At 43.1% G+C, this 21,074-nt stretch overlaps 1 protein-coding gene across 1 annotated transcript in view; it reads right to left on the bottom strand.

The window, feature by feature from the left end:
• EP300 (E1A binding protein p300) overlaps window positions 1-13,416 on the bottom strand; it is a 63,875-nt gene extending 50,459 nt beyond the window's left edge. Inside the window, exon 1 of the mRNA XM_020876955.2 lies at window positions 12,067-13,416. Within this exon, the coding sequence (XP_020732614.2) occupies window positions 12,067-12,160 (94 nt within the window). The 5' untranslated portion in view covers window positions 12,161-13,416. The remainder of the gene's footprint in view (window positions 1-12,066) is intronic.
• Between the last annotated feature and the right edge of the window lie 7,658 nt (window positions 13,417-21,074).

Below are 21,074 nucleotides of genomic sequence, written 5' to 3'. Positions count from 1 at the left end.
ATCAGCCATCACTGGTACCTACCTAACAGCACAGTTCAAGGGGTCCAAATACCTGGGGTTTAAACCTAATTCTTACAAGCTGACTTAATTTACCAATTACTTTCCAACTAAGCTCATGTTACCTCTTCAATCAAAAGGCTACTTACTCTACTCCCATGAATGAATGGAGTTTTTTTTAAAGAACTCATGAGATGGTTCTTACATATTAAAAAATTAAAATTCCAAAGTACTTATGTGTCTATAAAAAATGTGTAAATTCATTAATCCTCTTTTAAAAGTTATATACCAGGTGGGACTGAGCAAAGGATCCTTCAGGATCACCTAGTAGTATTTAGTTGGAAACAGACAAAATATAAAAGCAGAACCACATTGGGCTTCTCAGGTGGCGCTAGTGGTAAAGAACCCACCTGCCAATGCAGGAGACTCAAGAGACACGGGTTCAATCCCTGGGTCGGGAAGATCCTCTGGAGGAGGGCATGGCAACCCACCCCAGTACTCTTGCCTGGAGAAGCCCATGGACAGAGGCACCTGGTGGGCCGCACAGAGTCAGACACGACTGAAGCGACCGAGCACAGAAGGGACATGCTGGGGGGGGGGGGGGGGGGGGGGAGCTGGGAGAGGGCTCTCAGAGAACACTGCCCCTCCCAAGGAGGGCCCAAGATTAGAAATTACTGATTCTCTCATTTTATAGGTGCAGTTAGTGATACAACACTGGCTTCCCTCAGACTGTACTATTTTGTTACTGAATAGGGACTCTTAATAGAGTCCCTGGATTCCAGCTGAATGTTCTATGTAAGTAAGCAAACAGACTTCATTTTTAGCAGTTGTTTTAGAGTAGCAGTGAACATTATGAGATCTATAACTTTTCTGAACATTTTTAAACAAAACTTAAATATTTACAGACTAAAAAAATTACCCAAACTGTTATGAGTTCTATACTGGTGAGTTAAGAAGTGTGCTCAGTCACATCTGACTCTTCGTGACCCTTTGTACTGCAGCCAGCCAGGCTCCTCTGTCCACGGGATTTTTCAGGTAAGAATATGGGAGTGGGTTGCTATTTCCTCCTCCAAGGGATCCTCCCAACCCAAGGATCAAACCTGTCTCTCCCGCATTGCAGGCAGACTCTTTACCCGCTGAGCCATCAGGGAAACCCCAAAGGGTTAAGAATACTAAAGCTCAATAAATGTAACATGAGGGTTTTATTTAAGCAATCAAACTTCCAATCTTTCCCCATTAGGTTCTTCCGCAAGGGGCTTCCCAGAAAAAAACCTGGTTGCAAGTTCATGAGCAGCATATAGGAAAAAGATGACTAAAAATGAGAGATTATATCTTTAACTAGTTTGTCATAAACAGAAATAAACCCAATGGTCTAAAACTAGTAGAAAAGCAAATCCCAAACAAAAGGTAGTATGTATGAGATGCAAGGGAAAAATAATTAGAAATTTAAATGTCAGGATTTAAACAAATACTAAACAGTGGGTTTCAATATTGACCAGCCTCAATACATGACTCTTACTAAGCTCCTCAGCTTCTTCCTTTTCCTTCAAGGAAAGGAAAATACAAAGGTTCAAATAATCACCTTCTCAGGCCCCCATCTCAACTTGTCCTTCACAGGGATTAGTTCAGATCAGCTGAATAAAATTTATGTATTCAACAAATAAAAGCAGCAACCTAGAGAGTCCTTAACGTTAATACCTTGGGAGTTTTACTGTAAAGAGAAAAATTTCCCAACTGAAGAATTTTAAGCAAATTATGATATGAACAAAGGGCTTCCCTGGTAGCTCATCTGGTAAAGAATTCGCCTGCAATGCAGGAGACGCCGGTTCAATTCCTGGGCTGGGCAGAAGGGACAGGCTACCAACTCCAGTATTCTTGGGCTTCCCCGATGGCTCGGCTGGTAAAGAATCTGCTTGCAATGTGGGAGACCTTGGTTCGATCCCCGGATGGGGAAGATCCAAATGTACAAATCTGAAATTTATCCCATTACCTTTGAAGCATCCCATGACAAACACTGTAGAACAGTATCACGAACAACTTGAAATGATGAACTCACACTATCCAGTAAGGCATTTCAGGCTTACTTTCCAAAGTATCAACTGATCAACATAACAGCAAGCTACTTCTATCAAACAGTTTATTGAGAAGTTTCCATATACAGTTCTCAGATGCTCAAATACAAAAGGACTTTGAGTAAAATGCTTCTTCGGGACTTTCCTGGAGGTCCATAGTTAAGACTCCACACTTCCATTGCAGCGGGCTCGTTTCAACCCCGGGTTAGGGAAATAAGATCCCAAATGCCAGGTGATGTGGTCAAAAATAATGTTTCTTCACCTGAGTATACATTCAGTCCAAACATGGTGACACAAAATGTGGCTAACAGGACAGATTTAAATCTGGTTTGAAAAGTTTAGCATAATACATTAAGTTTATCCAATGGACCGTGGATAAGAAAAATCTGACAATTTGAACAAAAACGAATTTGGACTGAACATGTAGGAAACTAGTCTTGAGTCAAAACACCCTTTCATTCTTACATTCTGATTCTGTAGATCACCCTTGGTGTCTTCTATATTTCTGTGGTCCTCACAGCAGATTTAGCTGTATCATCTCTTGCAATAAATAGTTAGCTGAGAAATTGGACAAACATTCACTACTGTGAAATATATAACTGAAGTATAACTTTCAAAATTAGGATTACTAACAATATAACCCCAAACACTGATTGTCTGAGTATAAAGAAGTTTAAAGCCACAAACTAGGATGCAAAACTGAAATAATTTTGGCTCAAAATCTAATTCTACTGCATGAGAATTTCTTGCACTAATTTTTTTTCCCACTTAGAAAGTTCAAACTTTATTTGCTGAATAAACAGGCTTATTTTTTGTACTTCAGGTAAGCTGAATTCAAATAAAAACTGTTTTCTTAAACTGTGTACATTAAGTGAAATACCTGTACAAAGTATTCTAAAACTAGTCAATTCACAAGTATCTGCTTAAGGACAGAATCTATCCATCCACTCCTTTAAGCTAGCTTTCTCTGTGATATTAAAGGACTTCCCTGGTGATATTAAAAGTGCCTTTAAATGAATGTACAATCCAGATCTCAAAACCTTTCTTTCATCCCCGTGGTGGGGCCAGAGGACGAGTAGGAATGGGACAAGTTAAGAGTGGAGAGGAACTGAGCCACAGCAAACTGAAGGGAGCCAGGTGAGTGACGAGGTGGGCAGAGATCTGAGGTTTTAAAAAAATAAGGATTGGAGATGAAAGTCAAATCTACAGAACTTTAATAATTCTGAAAACAGTTTGGCTAGATATGAAACTATCAATCTCACAAAGATCTCTCCTTAATGGTTTGGGGCACTTCTATTTTTAAATTAACTCAGCTGTTTTGGGTGCTTAAAAAAGCACAATGTTGGCCTTTAAAATCGAGGCAATTTTGTAAACTTCATGATAAATAACATATTCAGTACTGTAATTCAGAAGTATTTTAATACTCTGTAGATGAAGCAGAATTAATCTAACCATAAAAACCCACCTGTCAAGGAAAAGATCACAGACACTCAAAACTACAATACTGAATTTAGAGGAACGCTAAAAAATGTAATGAAATATCCACAGTGGGGGTTCCGTGGTGGTTCGGTGGTAAAGAACTTGCCTGCCAACATAGGAGACATGGGTTCAATCCCTGATCTGGGAAGATCCCACAACTAAGCCCACACACTGTGACTACTGAGCCTGTGCTCTAGAGCCCGAGCACCCCAAGTATGGAAGCCCGTGTGTGTGCACCCTAGAGCCCGACTCTGCAACGAGAAGCCTGCACATTGCAGCTAGAGAAAAAGCCTTTGCAGCAACAAAGACCCAGCACAGCCAAAAACTATATTATATTAAAAAAAAAAAGAAATATCCACGCTGGAAAGCCAGATAAGACTTCTAATACTTCATGAAACATCTGGAAGTTATACAAATTTGATAAAAGACAACAATCAATATTAAGTTTTACAGGATCACACAGCTGTGCATATTGGCTGGTGCTAAATTTCGAAAGCCAAAAGGCAAAGCACACATTAATTTTCAAAATATGCATTCTTAACAGTCTTGCAACCATGACATCAAAAGGTGTACCTATATTTTGGGAAGTGACTGACCTGAAGTTTTTTTCTTAACACTAACACATTTATGATATTTCTCGGCGTGAAATTAAAAAGATGAGGACACTATTATTTTCATTTCAATAAATACCCACTTTCCCAATCAACTCAATTACATGTTTATATTAAGCCTAAACGGCATGCTAACTTAACTACCACTGATCATTTCTTGATTTTGAGTATAGTAACATCTTGTGAGAAGCTTTGCTCTGAGGGCTGGATTTGTTTGCCTAATTGGAGTTTGTTCCAAGGGAATGCCTAAGGGGCTCCTAGAGAAGCTATCATACCCTTTTCTTTCAAGGGAAAAAAAAAGGCTCCTAGAAACTGTACACCTGTAAAGAAAAAGAGGAGCATGACTGTTTGTTAATCAGCTGTATTTTCTACATGTATGACAAACAAGTGGTAACAAAACTTGGATCTTAAGAAAATATACAATTCACTTTGGTAATTACAACTTACCAAAACCCTCAAAGACAAAAGGTATGTGCATGTCCAAGAGATGAATGACAAATCCTAGGTGTTCCAGCCGTTAGGTTCAGTCGCTGCTACCGATTCTGTGCAAGGTCACTAGAACTACTCTTTCCCTGACCATGTCACTAATTCATATTTTTGTCTTTTTCAAAATAGGACCCTAACATCCTTTTCCATCTGTCTCCTATGAAAACATTCCACCATATAGTCTGTGTTCTTGTCACATATAAACTACTTATGTTTGTTCCACCTGAAATACCATTCCAACTTCGCCTACTTCTTGTTTTTTTTTTAACTGCCCCTTGCAGTTTGCAGGATCTTAGCTCCCTGCTGAGAGACTGAACCCAGGCCCTCGGCAGTGAAAGTGCTCGGGAGTCCTAACCAATGGACCGCCAGGAAATTCCCAACTTTCCCTACTTCTAAGAAAAGGTAGGTCATGCTCTCCTACCCTTATTCAAATATACATTTCCTCTATGAAGTTTTCCCCTAATACTTCAAATCCATTTTGTCATAAATAATCCCTGGATTTACCTGGTGGCACAGTGGGTAAGAATCCACCTGCCAATGCAGGGGACACAAGTTCGATCCCTGGTCTAGGAATATTCCTCATGCCTTGGAGCAACTAAGCCCGCATGCCACAAAATTACTGAGCCTGTGAGCCCCAACTACTGAAGCCCACTCAACCTAGAGCCAGCAAGTAGCAACTCCTGAGCCCGTGTACCCCAACAAGAGAAGCCCCGGCTCCCTGCAATAAGAAAGCCTGCCTGCAGCAACAGAGACCCAGTGTGGCCAAAAACAAATAATAAATATAGCAGTGTGTACATGTCAAGAAAGAAGTAATCTCTATCCTCTGCCTTCATCTAACCCATTTTAACAACTTGTATCAGAGTATAACTTATGGGGAAACTGTGTAGATATGTATACCAATTCAACCAGATTCTAAAGGCTTTGAGACCAGACTGCATCTTGCTTTGTCTTTATGTGCGAACACTTACAACTTGGTAGGCAGTCAATGTTTGTTAGCTGAAATGAAAGGTTCTTCAAATGAAAATAATGACTACTCAATTCAGAATTGCACAACTTCAAAATGTGCAAAACTTAACTCATCAAAACCCCTCCCCCATCCATACCCACACACATCTCTTCCTATGCTTGCTTTCTCAGTAAATGACATCCTCATCAATCCTGCTGCCCAAACTTGAAATCTGGGAATTTCCCTCTCTGGCAATATCCTGACATATAATTAATCGCCAAGCTCTGCTGATCACCCATGCCCCCTCAAACTCACTTCTTTTCATCTACTAATCCAGGCCACTCTCATCACAGCTGGAACTCTGAAACAGTTATCTCGTTGGTCTCCCTATTTTCTCCTTTTCCTTTTCAAACCATTCCTCATTTGTCAATCATCTAAGCCTTAGACTCTAAGGTACAATTCTGTCTATCCGTTTAAAAAAGCTAAAATGGAAAGTCTAAACTCCAGTAAACCGTAACGCCAGATAAGTCCTGTATGACTGGCCCCTTGCTAACCTATGCAGTTATATTTCTTGCTCTCCCCCAACTAGATGAAATGCATAGATTCCCTGACAGACCAGACTCTTCTCCTCAACCTGGGCTCACTCTTAGCAACCCTGTCTATCCTTCAAATCCCAAGATCAGATTCCAGTTTCTTCAAAGACAGCCACCAGAGCAACAGTAGCTACAGGTTAGGTAACCCCGTTTCTCCCACTGTACTTCCCAAATACAACACTGGCCCCATTGGACTCGAATGTTGTTCTCCTCCCCTTACCTGCAAACCGAGGGGTCCATGACGTTCTGGATTACCACAATATTCCTCATCCTGAAGATAAATGCCCAGCACACAGAAAATGTTGGTCCAACACAGGACAACTAACTGGCAGCCTGTCAACTCTCTTAAACTAGTATTTTTCAAATACTAGTCATGAGCCACAAGCCATAGTGGGTCATGAAATCAATGTAGTGGATCACAACCACCACTTTAAAAAAAAAAATAAAAAACAGAAAATATCAGAGTAGATCACAAGAAGTAAGGGTAAGCAGGATAAGCACTGTTTGTTCACTTGTTGAGACAGGGTCTCCGGTTCTCCACATAAAATGTATTTCTTATTGGGTGTGGCCAAAAATACTGAAAAGCTGTACCCTGCTCCTTCTACTTTTCTTCCTCCTCCTTTAAGAAAGTTTTAAGACCCAGATAAATAAAAAATAATGCTCAACCACACGATTCTTTAGGAAAAAAGACATTCTTACCTTGAGCATTTCCAGTAACAATCTGCTTTCTTAATTGCCTTCAATATGTGACAGTATATATACACACACTCATAATCTCTGCTCCCATATTCTTAAATTCTCAAAAAACTTCACATTTGAGTAGATGATATATAGGCTAACTCTGCACCGTAAGTCTTACTTATAAGACTACTCTCTCAACTTCAAGCACTTGGTTTTATCTTCAGCCAACCTATCTGTATATCCATTAAAAAATATACCTAGCACTGCTTTTTTGGGGGTATATTTAGCAGTAAGGTTAACAACACTTAACATTTAATGAGCTCATACTATATTACAGCAAGCACCATCCTAAGCATTTTTAGTATTTATTTATTTCATTTAGTTATTTGGCTGTGCCTGGTCTCAGTTGCAGCATGTAGGATCTAGTTCCCCAACCAGGATCGAACCCAGGCTGCCTGCATTGGGACCACAGAGGTCTTAGCCAGTGGCCCACCAGGGAAGTCCCTACTCTAAGCATTTAATAAAGAGAACTCTCATTTATTCCTCACCACAATCCTACACATTGGGTACTACAGGTGAGGAAGCTGAGACAGATAGATTAAGTAAGTAACTGGCCTAAAGTTCATAGTTAATAAAGGCATGTCTGGGATTTGAACTCCACTAGTTGGACTCTAAAACCCATCCTCTCAACCACTCACTTTCTCAGTAGTTTAAATTTTACTTTTTCCCCCAGTAGTTTAAATTTTACACTCTCAACTAAATTACTCCTAATAGCCTTTTGGGGAATTTATTTTAAAATATCTACATGTAAAAACAAATGATATCCAAATTGTTCAGAAGAGGCCTTAAAACCTCAATATTTATTCTCTTAAATCTTTTCTGATTTAAGTTCAGCAGTAATAAAAAATTTTCCCATTAAAATTTCAGAAGAAAACTACTATCCATCTAATGAAAAAAAAATCATCTGCAATAGCCAATGTTTTAAATATTTTACACGTGGCATAATTTAAGTTTCAGCTTGCCCATTAATTTCTCTTAATGCCTGCCATAGTTAAAAATAAATAAATAAACTTCAGAAATTCTCAAAGGAGGAAACCTTTAAAATTTAAATCACACCAAACAAGATGTCTTATTTTTCCATTAATTGTTGGGTGTAAGAACTGACAGAATAACTCTTGAATTGTTTTTGTAAATACACCAGGAAGAAGCTTTTTACACTCCCACTTGTATCTGCAACATTCTTCCTACTCTTTTTTTCTTCCCTATTTACCGCTTACTATTCTCACAAACCCACTATGCACTAATATTCAACTTTTTGTTTTAACTCCCCTCCGTTTTATAGAACACACTAAGGAGAAGCTTCAAAAGCAAAGTAAAACAGAAAACAATGCCAAAAGGCAACCAAGGCAGAAACCCTTTCCTCCCACCCCTTCATCCAATCGCTGGATATGGCAATGCATTTCTTACCTCCGCAAAAGAATATGAACTCTAGCTGAAAAAGGGAACCCTTACTGTAACACATACAAGATTTACAACTTAACAAACATCACCTTATCTCACTATCAACCACAGACAACTTTCTGGGAGCCCTATAAATGAACTTACAAAGTCTTAAGAATAAGCAATTGCCAGAGTTTAAGGTACTTAAAATGTTTTGCAATTTAACTTAAAACAAGGTCAGCAATACTTTGCTGGACTGAGCAGCCAAAACTCAAAAACTTCAGAAGCAGAACTCTCAAGCAAACCTTCATGCCCCCAAAATAAAATTAAAACATAGTATCACAGGTGTAAAAGCTAAAAAGGAAATAGTCTCCAATCAAAAATATTTTCTTTGATGATAAACCACTAAGAGACAATGGTATCCTGAGAAAGAAACACACTTAAAAAATCCTTGCCACACACACAAAAAATCCTTTGTGTACCATAATCTAGTGCTCAATGCAGCTATAGCTGTCCTTTGCTTTCAAAATGAAAACAGGCATAAAATCCAAGCCAATTCTGACAGAGTACACTGTAGAGCCACTAAAAAAATACACAAAACTTAATGTATCAAGATGAGAAGGAGCTTTAATCCTACTAAACATACCAGATCATGCTGTCATGCTTCTTTCCACATTCTGTCCATACAGCATCAAGTGTACACAAAGCAGTGCTAGAACATGTCCAGTGAGCAATGAAGGCAAGTATCATCCCCATCATTCCCGTCACTCAAGGTGTTACCAGAAACAGGTTCAAGAAATATTTTCAGGACTTACATATTAACTATTCTGATCAATAATTTTACCAAAACAAATTTTTTTACAAATACTTTTATGATGCAGGGTGGTAGCAGATGTGGTAGGACAGAAAGTCATTTGATTTCTCAAACAGTTCTGATCCAACCATACCAAGTTACATAAAATTTTCAATGGATTGTGTAGGAATATTGAGACAGGAACATAAAGATGCAAAAGCTGTAATTCTCTTTCTCCTCATTTTGACATCTAAAACTTGAACTTAATTCAAGCTACTATAAGCAACCTGGAAAATTTTTTAGAAGAACCTCTGAGAATTAAATAAGCCATTTTCATTCTGCATCAGTGGATAACCTTAGAAGTTCAAATTTGGAGATTCAAGCACTAATTTGTTTTTTAATGCTTTAGCATGTCAACCCAATTGGGTTCCAACTTTCTTCCCTATAAAACTGGCACACGTAAACACTCTTGGCAGGTACACGTACACTACTAAAACTGCAAGCCTCAATCATTTAAAAAAAGTTTCTGGAGTCTAGAATTTGGGGATCATTTTGAACAGTTCTAGATAAAATCAATCCGTAAGTACTGAGGAATTATTTACATTCACTTTTAAAAACTACCTAGGGTGGCAACTCTAAAAATGCAGAAGTTGCAAGTTTAAATAAAGAGTGAAATGTTTCTATTCAAGTTGCCTGCAAACCTAAAACTACACCGTGCTGGATGCAAGATCGAAATACAATGGCGCCCAATGTGAAGTTCACAGGAGGACAGTATATTCTTAATGCTCATTCTCCTTCCTCCAGCCCCAATCAAAAAATCCAGACTGGTTAACATTAAAAATTAAGACAACCAAACAATTCCTGGATTAGATAGAATCTTAAGCAGGGTGGGGGTACAAAAATCAATCTTCACTACAAAATTTAGAGAAAAGTAACTAAGATAAACTCTTAATACTAAGACTGAGTTAAACCTCAACATTGAGGATTTTTTTAATATAAAAACCTACTTGATACATTTAGTACTCTTACAATTATTCACATGTATTTCAAGGAACAAATCAGTTTCTGTGTGTAAGTCAGATGAAACACTACCAAAAAGTTAAAGTTACCAAGTACACAGATCAACCTGAACAGAAGTATCTGAACAACAGAGCACAGTCTCCCTTTCAGGCCTTGCATTACTCCCAAGACTAAACTGCTTAAATGAGGAATTGGCAAAATAGTACAGGTAAAAAGTTTTCTTTACAATATCCCCAGTCCCTGGCTAACTCAAACCTATTACCATATTATACAAAAACTAAAGAGCAAAAACTGCCACAGTACACAAAAACTAAAGAAACAACACAAAAATCTACAGGTGGAAAATGAGTCTAAAGGTAATCTGAAAGTCCTCCCGAGCGACATTTTAACAAGCGCAAAGGAATACGATACTCGATATGTGTATGAATTCTGAGAAAAAAAAACAGGTTAAAAAAAAATCCCTGAAGACTACAGAAACTTCAAGGAATGAGGACAGATCAAAGTTCACGCACTGTCAATGTTACAAGCCTGAAGCAGAAGAACTGCAAAAATCCTCAATCTTTGCAGGTTATCTTAAACTCATGATACATCTTATAAAAGCAAAGAATCCAAAGCATTTTGCCATATCCTTACATTTTCATCCACTGAAAGGAAACCTACTTAAAACCATGCTTTACAAGTTCTCTACAAACTCAAAGGGTACATTTAACTCCATTATGCACTATCACTGGCAGATGGAGGGATGACGTTGAGCCTGTTTTCTAAGGGTGTTAAAGAGATGCTCCGTAGTAAAGGGGAACATCTTGTAGACTGTCAGATGGCCAGCCATTCTTCGTCTTCATTATTCTGGCACCTCAAACAACTATGACAGCAAAAGAGAAGGTTGGTGCCCATCAGGATAGCACCAAACTCACGGTAAGAAGGGAATGATACAAGTCTCTTTAAATTTCTCTTGACAAAAGGCTGGTCCACAACTGAATGATGTAAAAAATTTGAAGTTTTTTAAACTGCAATCTGGATCCTCATACATTGTTTAAAGTGTAAAAAGACAAAACCCACAAATACAAAACTTAACACACATTTCAAATTCTTGTATGATCGGTTTACGTGGGCAGTTCTTGACTGGGACTCTCTTAATTTCTAGTCTTGATTTCCAAGTACATAACTCCATAGAATCAGTTAACCCCCCAACTCTTCCCAAAGAGAAAGTAACTACAAACTGCAAAGAAAATGCCTCTGCTCTCTCCGAACCTAAAACCCCAGAATTTCAGACATTTTGGTCTGGCACCAAAGAAATGAGAGATAAAATGAACTGCGCTCCATATTGATTTTTAAAGCAAATAAGGGGGCGGAGGGAGCTAGGAATGGTTAGTAAAATAATTCATACCAAATTTCAGGTTTGACGTTTAACTTCACATCAAGCCTGAAATCCTGGATCTCACACACACACAAACAAGTAAAAACAAGAATTTTCACACCTTCATCCTCAACAGAAAATCTTATGCAAAAAGGAATTCTTGAAGAGTAGTAGAAAGTAGAGGAAACAGGACAAGTAACGATCAGGAAGAAAGAATTCACAATTCCTCACTTAACCACAAATTACAACTAAAAGTGCAAAAAAAAAAAAAAAAAAACTCACACTCAAACGCACTAGCATTTCCAAAATTAAACTGCATGATAACGACAATAAAGGCCATTTCTACAGCACCACTCAAGAGCCCTAATTCCAGAACACACATCGATATGACATAGTGTGGCAACGAATGTTTAGGAAGCAAAGAAAATGGTTGGGCTACTGGACGCCTTCGATCAGCTCATTCAAACACCTTTAAAATCAATCAAGAAGCAGAGAACTAGGAAGAGAGAAGAAGAAAATATGGACGAATAAAGGTGCAGTGAGCAGAAAAGATTGAGGAGGAGGTGGAAAGCCAGGGCTCCCGAGACTAACCTGTGCCATCGCTGGCGGACGCCGAGAGGGCCGGAGATGAGAGTTTAGGCCGCTTGGCTGAAGGCGGCCCCGGTTCCACGACATTCTCGGCCATTTTTAATTCTTTCGGAGATACGGGCGAGGAAAAGGAGAATCCTCGGGAAATCTCTTCTTCAGCTTGGGGTCCCCGCCCGGATCCTGGGGGTGGGCTTAGGGGGCTCCGCCGGCCCCCGAAGGGGGTGGGGGGAAGTTCCTTTTTCTCTCCGCCGGATCGCGGTGGCTGAAGAGGGATGTGGACTCGATAGAAAAGGTAGGGGCAAGTGCGAGGGGCCGGGCCTGGGCTCAGGCCCGGAGGAGGGCACAGGCACACAAATGCGCCGAGCGCGTCCGCTGCGGCGAATCCCCAAGAACTCGCGACTCTAGAGGCGCAGTCCCCGGCCCGCCACGGCCGGCCCCTGCCCAGCCGAGGTCTCTCGGAGCTCCGCCGCCGCCATCAGCTTCTTCCTCCTCGGCGCTGTCCTCCTCCTTCTCATCGCCACAAGGAGGCGGGGGCGAAAAGCGGGGAGAGGAGGAGGCGACAAGAGACACTCACCTCCTCCCGGTGCCCCCTCCCGGACCTGAGCCCCCACCCTCCGAACCCTCCTCCTCCTCCTCTTGCCGCCGCGCTCCGCGCCGCCGCCGCACCGGCCCCTAATGGCCGCAGAGAGCTCGCCCGAACCGAGAGCCAGGCTGGCGCCGCCGCTTCACATCGCGCGGCGGAGGCGCGGAGAGGACGCCGGGCGCGGAGCTCGCCGGCCCAGAGGGCCGAGGGGGGCCGGGCTGAGCAGCGCCGCCTGCCCGCGCCGACGCCGAGCCCACCGAGGAGGCCCCGCTTCTGGCGAGCGGCGCAGGCGGCTTCCTCTAGCGCCGCGCTCTCTCTTCCTTCGCCCTCCCCTCCCGCGGAAAATAAATAAATACGGCCGCCGCTACGGCCCCCACCCTCAGCGGCCAGGTGCCGGGAGCGCCCGCCCCCCGGGGCTCCGCTTGGGGCCGCCCTCGACGGCGGGCGAAGGCGCCGCGGGGCGCGGGGTTATGTAATGGTCCCCCCTTAGGCGTCGACGCCGGCCCGGCTCCGGGGCCGCGGTGGGGGTGTGTGCGGGCGGGAGGGGGCTGGGGGTCGCCTCAGCCCGTGCGCCCCGGGCCCCCTGCCACTGTCTCGGCCCCCTGCCGCCTCTCTCCGGCCCAGCTCCCCTCCGCACTCTCGCTCCCGCAGTTCGCACTCAGCCCGGCGTCCCGCTTGCCCACTCTCGCCCGCTCCCTCTCGCCCTCTCTCCCCCCCAAGCCTAGCACACAAACAAGATGGCGGCTGTTGTTTCTTCCCTCTGCCGAATCCTCCTTACAGGCTAGCGGTAGCAGCGGCGGCCGGAAATGAGCCAAGGGGGGGGGGTGAAAAAAAGGGGAGGGGTTGGGCCTCCGGAGGGAGGTGGCAGGGGGCGGGGCCTGGGCCCGAGCCGCTCACACAATGGGGGAAGAGGAGCCGGGGGGCGGGGCCGGGTCAATCACGGGATCCGCCCAAGGCCCCAACGCGGTTGGCGCTTCCGCAAACTCCCCCGGCGTCACCCGGTGGCTCCCTTTAAAGGGGAGGATTTGGAGGCGGCGCGGGGTGGGGGGGGTCAGGGGCGGGCTTGGGATCTATTTTCAGTCGGTGGACACTTACGGGGGAAGGTGCCTGGGTTGGGTCTTTGCGTAGGAGATCGGTGGGAACTGGGTGAGGGTGTGACGGGGCCGCGTAGCTACTCAGGGCAGGCGACAAGTCGCCACACAGGTGGCCGAAGAGGAGCGCCTTGGGGATGGCACTGCGCCCAGGGCCCTTGGGAAGCCAGGCTTCCCAACCCTGCTGAATTTATTAGGCAGGGATACCCCGCCGCCCAATATTCCAGACCACAGATAGTGTGTTCCTCTCCGTCGCTTTCCCAGGGCTCCCTTCCAAAAATCACACCAACTACAAGTTGTTTCCTTTTTCTTTTAATGTTACGTTTTTTTGACAATGAACATATTTTATTTTGATAATCAGGAAACAAAAATAACAGCAGTGGGAAGATGTTTTAAGACCAGATCTACTAAACTCATTTCTTGCCCACCACCTGTACACATGCCCCTACCAGGCGGCACTCTCACCAAAGGAGCCTTGAATTATTTTTCTGAACTCATCCAAGACGTGAGGACATTTTAGGATATTTCTCTTAATCCGCTCTCAATAAAACAGCTTGAAAAAAAAAAAAACAAAAACACCATGTTTAGGCAGTGCTTTAAAGATAATGTAATTATGGGGGAAATGATGGAGGAAAATGCTTGAATATAAATAAAATGTGTGTGTGACAGCAGTTTTGCAGAGGAAGGCCTTACCAGCATTCGTTCAATCCTACACGTTAACAGGATTTCTCTGTTTGGCCTTGGGTAAATTGATGGCAAGGTCTCCCCAAAGAAACCCCTAAACCAGTTTCTATGGAGATAGTTAAAAACTTTTAAAACATGTTTCAGATCTCATGCTTCTTAGTTGATGTTTCCTTACTGTCAAGTTTACTTTGATTTTTGTAAATGTTGTTTATTGCCTTTTAAATGAATGACTAGAATAAATAAGAACCTAGAAGTGAAAATCTTAATGAGGCAACTCAGGTTACCAACAGGGATGAAGTCTGTCCTGTGACTTCAGGCCTAATTTACCCCAACTGCAGTAGAAAGGGACACGACTAAAGTGACAGCAGCAGCAGCAGAAAGGCAAATTGAAAAGGGCAGTACCAACTTCCTTTAAAGTTATAGAATGGATTCACCTTGTTGGGCTAAAGTCAGAACTGGCCTTCAGGAATAATTCAGTTCTCTTTAGTAGTTTATACCCAGGTTCACAGTAAAGAGGACAGAGAGGAAAAAACATCCACAACACCTAGGTATTTTGCCCATCATTTCCTCCTGAGAGGTTTCTCATCTGATTTTTTTTTAAGAGTTCATGACTTTGGGGGGGAAGATTTGCCTCATTTGCCGACGGTGCAGCTTGAGGCTAAACAGCATTCAAACATCCCTGGCCCACCTAGCCCCACATACCATGGGACTAGGTATAGAACACCTATCAGAGAATATCTTGTGAAACATCCTGGGAAAATTCTGCAGAGAGTAGTCAGGGGCCATGGACCTGGCAAAGGGAAGGCTCTGCTGTAAACTGGGAATTCTGATTCAATGCCCTTCTCTCCAGGCAATTGACTCCTCTGGGTCTTCACCCTGAGTCTGACGCTGAAGTCAGCCATGTTGCAAGTGACTGGAGGAATTTTATCACACAAAATGCGATCAGGGTGAAAACTGCACATGTTTTCAAAAACGAGGGATTGAATCTTCAGCTTGGATTGTATCTAGCCTAATCAAATGAAAATTTACATGTAAATGAAGAGTACATTCATAAAGAAGAAATTGCCCGCTGGTAGCTGGGTGGTGGGAGAGTGGGGGACACACGCTAGACAGTAGAGACAGGAAGGTAAGAAAGTCAGGACTGGGTTTAAATTCTGACTCTGTCACTTGGCAGCTATGTGATTTGGTTCCTCGTTGGTAAAATGGACTTCTTGATTAGACTTACTTTACTGTTTCACAGACTAAACATGATAATTTATGAATAATGTTTGTCACAGTGCCTGGCATACAAGTACTCAGTACACCTTAGTTGTTTCTGGTTGTTCCTTCTAAAAGGGAAGAGGTCTTACCTAATTCAGAAAGTTGCTGGGAGAATGAAAATGAGATCACTGCATGTAAGGTGATTAGGCCTGCATGTCAGGCCTGGCAATCACTCCTCAGCTACCACACTCACTTCTCCATAGTCAGAAGGAAATGTCTAACAGGGTCATCTAACTCCTTTTAAGACATTCTCGGTTCACCTTGAAACCTTTCTCATCACTAATTCAGCTTTCCAGATCCCCTGATTGCCAAAAGCAGACATCTAGATATTGGGGATTCCCAGGTGGCTCAGTGGTAAAGTGGTAAAAATCCCATGGACTGAGGATCCTGGTAGGCTACAGTCCATGGGGTCACAAAGAGTCGGACACGACTGAGCGACTTCACTCCACTCACTCCACTCCTCAGTGGTAAAGAATCCACCTGCCAATGCAGGAGATGCAGGAGACAAGGGTTCAATCCCTGGGTCAGGAAGATCTCCTTGAGGAGGAAATGGCAACCCACTCCAGTATTCTTGCCTGGAGAATTCCATGGACAGAGGAACCTGGTGGACTACGGTCCGTGGGGCCGCAAAGAATTGGACATGACTGAGCACAAACACACATAGATAATGGGCACAAGAATAGGAGGAGATAGGTATTACTGCAGGGTGTATCCATCAGTTGCATCTGGTCGAGATGCTACCCCTATGACCCACTGGCACTGTAGCCTTAGTTCATCCCTGCCCCCTTTCCCCAGGATCTATACCTTTTGTTTTGTGTTTCCTATTCCTACGAATAACCCCACTATCCGTCTATTTGTGGATGGATTTCTGGGCACCATCCATGAATCCACATAGTCTTCTTCCCTGTTCCTTCTTCCTCACACCGAGTCATCAAGCCCTATGAATACTACTTCCTGAATTATCTTCCAAATCGAGGATATTGAACCATATGCAAGTGTCACCTATTCACAAAAATTAAAGCGAACTCTTACAGGTGCGGCCTCAACAAAGTTTTTTCCAAAGCACTTGCCATCAAGGAAAAAACGATTCACGAACTTGGGTTGGCCCTGCAAATGTGAACGTGCACGGAAGTGACTGTATACCCATCACAAGGAATTATTGATTGATATATTATATGTAAAATGTTGTCCACATTTGCAAGAACATATTTTTTATACCACACATTTAATAAGATCTGTTCTTAAAAAATTTTTTTTTCCATTTATTTTTATTAGTTGGAGGCTAATTACTTTACATCATTGAAAAAATTTTTTTTGATAGCCAATTTTGGCAAGGATGGGCTTCCCTGGTGTCTCAGAGGTAAAGAATCTGCCTGCAATGCAAGAGACACAGAACACGTGGATTTGATCCCTAGGTCAGGAGGCTCCCCTGGAGGAGGAAATGGCAACCCATTCTGTATTCTTGCCTGGGAAATTTCATGGACAGAGGACCTGGTGGGCTACAGTCCACGGACACAAGTTAACAACTAAATAACAACAGTTGGCAAGGATGTGGAGAATTGGGGCTTTTGTACACTGTTAGTGGGGATAGAGCATAGTACAAATGTTTAGATTCGTACCAAATGTTTACAGACTTTGAAAATTCCAGTATCTCTAGGATGTATTATACAAGTACACAGAGATGAGAATGTCCCTCACCCAAAAAGGGGAAACAAACCAATCGCCTGTCTCTATGTGAATGTGAATGGGGCTTCCCTGGTGACTCAGAGGTTAAAGCGTCTGCCCGCAATGCGGGAGACCTGGGTTCGATCCCTAGGTGGGGAAGATCCCCTGGAGAAGGAAATGGCAACCCACTCCAGTATTCTTGCCTGGAGAATCCCATGGACAGAGGAGCCTGGTGGGCTACAGTCCACGGGGTGGCAAAGAGTCGGACACAACTGAGCGGCTTCACTTTCACTTTCATGTGAATGTTTTAAAAAGCAAAACAAAACGCTATGGATATGTTTCCACTTATATAAAGTACCGGGAGCAGTCAAAAGCATAAAGACAGAAAGCAGAGTGGCGATTGTCAGGGACTGGGGGAGGAGGGATGGAGAAAGTGAAAGTGAAAGTCACTCAGTCAAGTCCGACTGTGCTCTCTGTGACCCCGTGGTCTATCCAGTCCATAGACCTCTCCAGGCCAGAATACTGGAGGAGGTAGCCTTTCCCTTCTCCAGGGGATCTTCCCAACCCCAGGATCGAACTCAGGTCTCCCGCATTGCAGGCGGATTCTTTACCCGCATTGCAGGCGGATTCTTTACCAGCTGAGCCACAATTGAAGCCCAAGAATACTGGAGTGGGTAGCCTATCCCTTCTCCAGCGGATCTTTCTGACCCAGGAATCAAACTGGGTCTCCTGCACTGCAGGCAGATTCTTTACCAACTGAGAAACCAGGGAATATACATATATATATATATATATATATATATATATATTTTTTTTTTTTTTTTTGTTACCACAATACAAAGCAATCAAACAGCCTTACAATGATGGGATATTATGTGGTCATTTAAAAGCTAGTAGGTAGATATGTACTACTGTAGAAAAATATCCATATTACTAAGGACAGGGAGAAAATGATAAGACAGCAGGTAAAGAATGGCTCTATTTTTACAAATGTTATTAATCATAATAATGGGAGTGAATATGCACCCAACTGTTACCAGTGTCGGAGTGAGAGCTTTCATTCTGCAATATGAATTTCTGTGGTGTGTGACATCAGAGCCCAAAAGTGTTTTTTCAAAAGCCTTCAATAGTTCCTCTTTATCATGAGGGTAAAGTTTCGTGTTCAAGAAATGGCTCTTGCCCACCTGTCTTATTCCTTTCAACTTCCCTCCTTGCAGCCAAATGGAATTATTTCTGTTCTGTTCGTGCTGTGGTATCTCTGTGCCTGGGACAGTCATACAAATATTCCTTCTGTCTGAAACACTCACCGCCCTCATCCCTTTTCTCCACCTAATTGCCAATTCACCCTTCAGATCTCAGCTTACATGCACGTTTCCACCAAAGTCCTCCCCAGTCCCTGAGTCCAAGTTACTGACCCTTCCCAGGGCCTCCATGGCCAGTATCCTACACTTCTGAATTGCCCTACATTACACGCTGTTACATTCCTTGTTGGTCTTTCCCTGTGATAGTGAGAAGGGTGACCATATGGTCCATTTCTCTCTCCCCAGCTCCTAACTCAAGTGGTGATTTAGTCGGTAAGTCGTGTCCAACTCTTGCGGTCCCATGGTCTGTAGCCCGCCAAGCTCCTCTCTCTGTGGGATTCTCCAGGCCAGAGTACTGGAGTGGGTTGCCATTTCCTTCTCCAGGGGATCTTCCTGATCCAGAAATCTAACCCGTCTCTGCTGCATTGCAGGCAGATTTTTCACCAACTGAGCTACAAGGGAAAGCAAGAACTCAACTCAAATTTCTTGAACAAATGAATGGATATCATTGACTTTTGAATCTGGTCTGGGTGGGTGGGTCTCCCTTCCCACCCTCATCTGTTCTAATGCAGCAAGGAGGATTTTCTGGCCCTGAAAAGGACTTGGTCTTTTTTTTTTCTTTTTTCCTGTCCATCAAGATGCCAGCCTATTTTCCTCTCTCCTGGATATCTTGAATATCTTGACCCAAATTATTTACAATTACAACAGAAGGAGAATAAGTGTTTGTATTCACTGATGATCTAGGAAACTAGGACGCTAAAGCAAGTGAAGTGTCCATCCAGTACGGGACCCCAAACTGAGGCAAAGGCAAGGCTTCCTTGACTGTAGGTGTTCCAACCTCAAGCACAGGCCTCTTACGACTGACCCTTTGGGGTGGGAAGCACCGCTTCTAGGAACTGCCACAGAATTCACAGCCAGTGAGTGTTTGTTGAATGAATGAATGAATAAAGGAAGAAGAAAGTTGTATACATAAACACACAGTCACAATGTCTTTTCTATAAAATGACACACAGTGCCAACGCCACAAAAACAACCATAGAATGTGTAATAATTGTCCATGTCATTAGGCATGGTGTCCCACCACCAGGACTGAAGTGGACTAGCAGAGCCTGAAAGGTACCTGAAGAACTTGCATTCTTTATACCTGAACCAACCTTTCCCGAACATCTTCTCTGTGCCCAGCACTTTGCTGGATACTGCCGATTTCAACAAGGGAAAAAACATTATTCCTGTCCTCTGGGCACACTATTTGGAAAGAAACTCATAGAGGTAAACAGTTCCTGGAAAGAGTGATAGAGTCTCTCTCAAGGCAAACAAAGATGGATAATTCATGAGCGAAAGCACTTGTCACATTGGTGCCTCAATACTGCTCACCAAGCCTGGAGCATATGCTGATGAGAACAGCCAGGGAGGAGAAGATCCCAAAAAAGTGGGCCTGGCCAGGCCACAAAGGGCCCTGTGTGTCATGCCGGGAAGTTTGGACTGAGACCTAAGTCCTGCTTTTTTTTTTTGGGTTTTGTGGCCATTCGATCTCTAAATTAGCACATCTGTACAGTAATTCAGTGGAATATTAAAATATGTTAGTAGTATTGCAGATGAAAAGCTGATTGATTTCACAATAAGAAAAACCATGACCTAAAATGTGCTACTTCGTATTCTAAAAGGGTGCTCCAAAGGATGGCAAAAGAGACAGATATGCAAATAAGATGTTTTCAGTGCCTTGTACACCTAAGCTGAGGGTAACTATTGCCACAACGCGTGGGCCTATCAGACTGTGACTTTACCTAAAGGATCTCAAAATAGCTCTGCTCTCTGCAGCAGGCAAGCTTCTGCTCTCTGCGGCAGTAGCTCATTCTTTACTATTGTTGCTATGTGACAAACTATTGGCTCTCAGTGTTAATCCAAGCCTGCTAGAGAAGGAGGGCGGGCAGAGGACTCTGGGACAAGCATCTTTCCTCGAATCTAATGGAACAAACCTGTCTTGAGCGTTTCCCAGGTACCCGTATGGAACCTGGGCCTGAAGATATAGACACCCAGTTCAGTTCAGTGGGCATTTATTCAATAGCTCCTACATTGGAGGTCTAGGCTGGGATCCAAGGATACAAAGACAAATAAAATTCATATGGTTTCTGCCCCCAGTTTCTCACTATCTAACAGGAGAGTTTTGTAAACCGAAAACTACAACCTACATGCAAAATGCAATTAGAGGATTTCCCTGGTGGTACAGTGGATAAGAATCCGTCTGCCAATGCAGGAGACATGGGTTTGATCCTTGGTCTGGGAAGATTCCCACATGCCATGGAGGAACTAAGCCCATGCACCACAGCTATTGAGCCTGAGCTCTAGACCCAGGGCTCCACAACTACTGAAGCCCAAGCACCCTAGAGCCTGTACTCCGTAACAAGAGACATCGCCGCTTGAGAAACC

The sequence above is a fragment of the Odocoileus virginianus genome, chromosome 23, assembly GCF_023699985.2.
Source record: "Odocoileus virginianus isolate 20LAN1187 ecotype Illinois chromosome 23, Ovbor_1.2, whole genome shotgun sequence".
NCBI lineage: Eukaryota > Metazoa > Chordata > Mammalia > Artiodactyla > Cervidae > Odocoileus > Odocoileus virginianus.
This window is presented reverse-complemented; position numbering and strand designations above follow the sequence as displayed.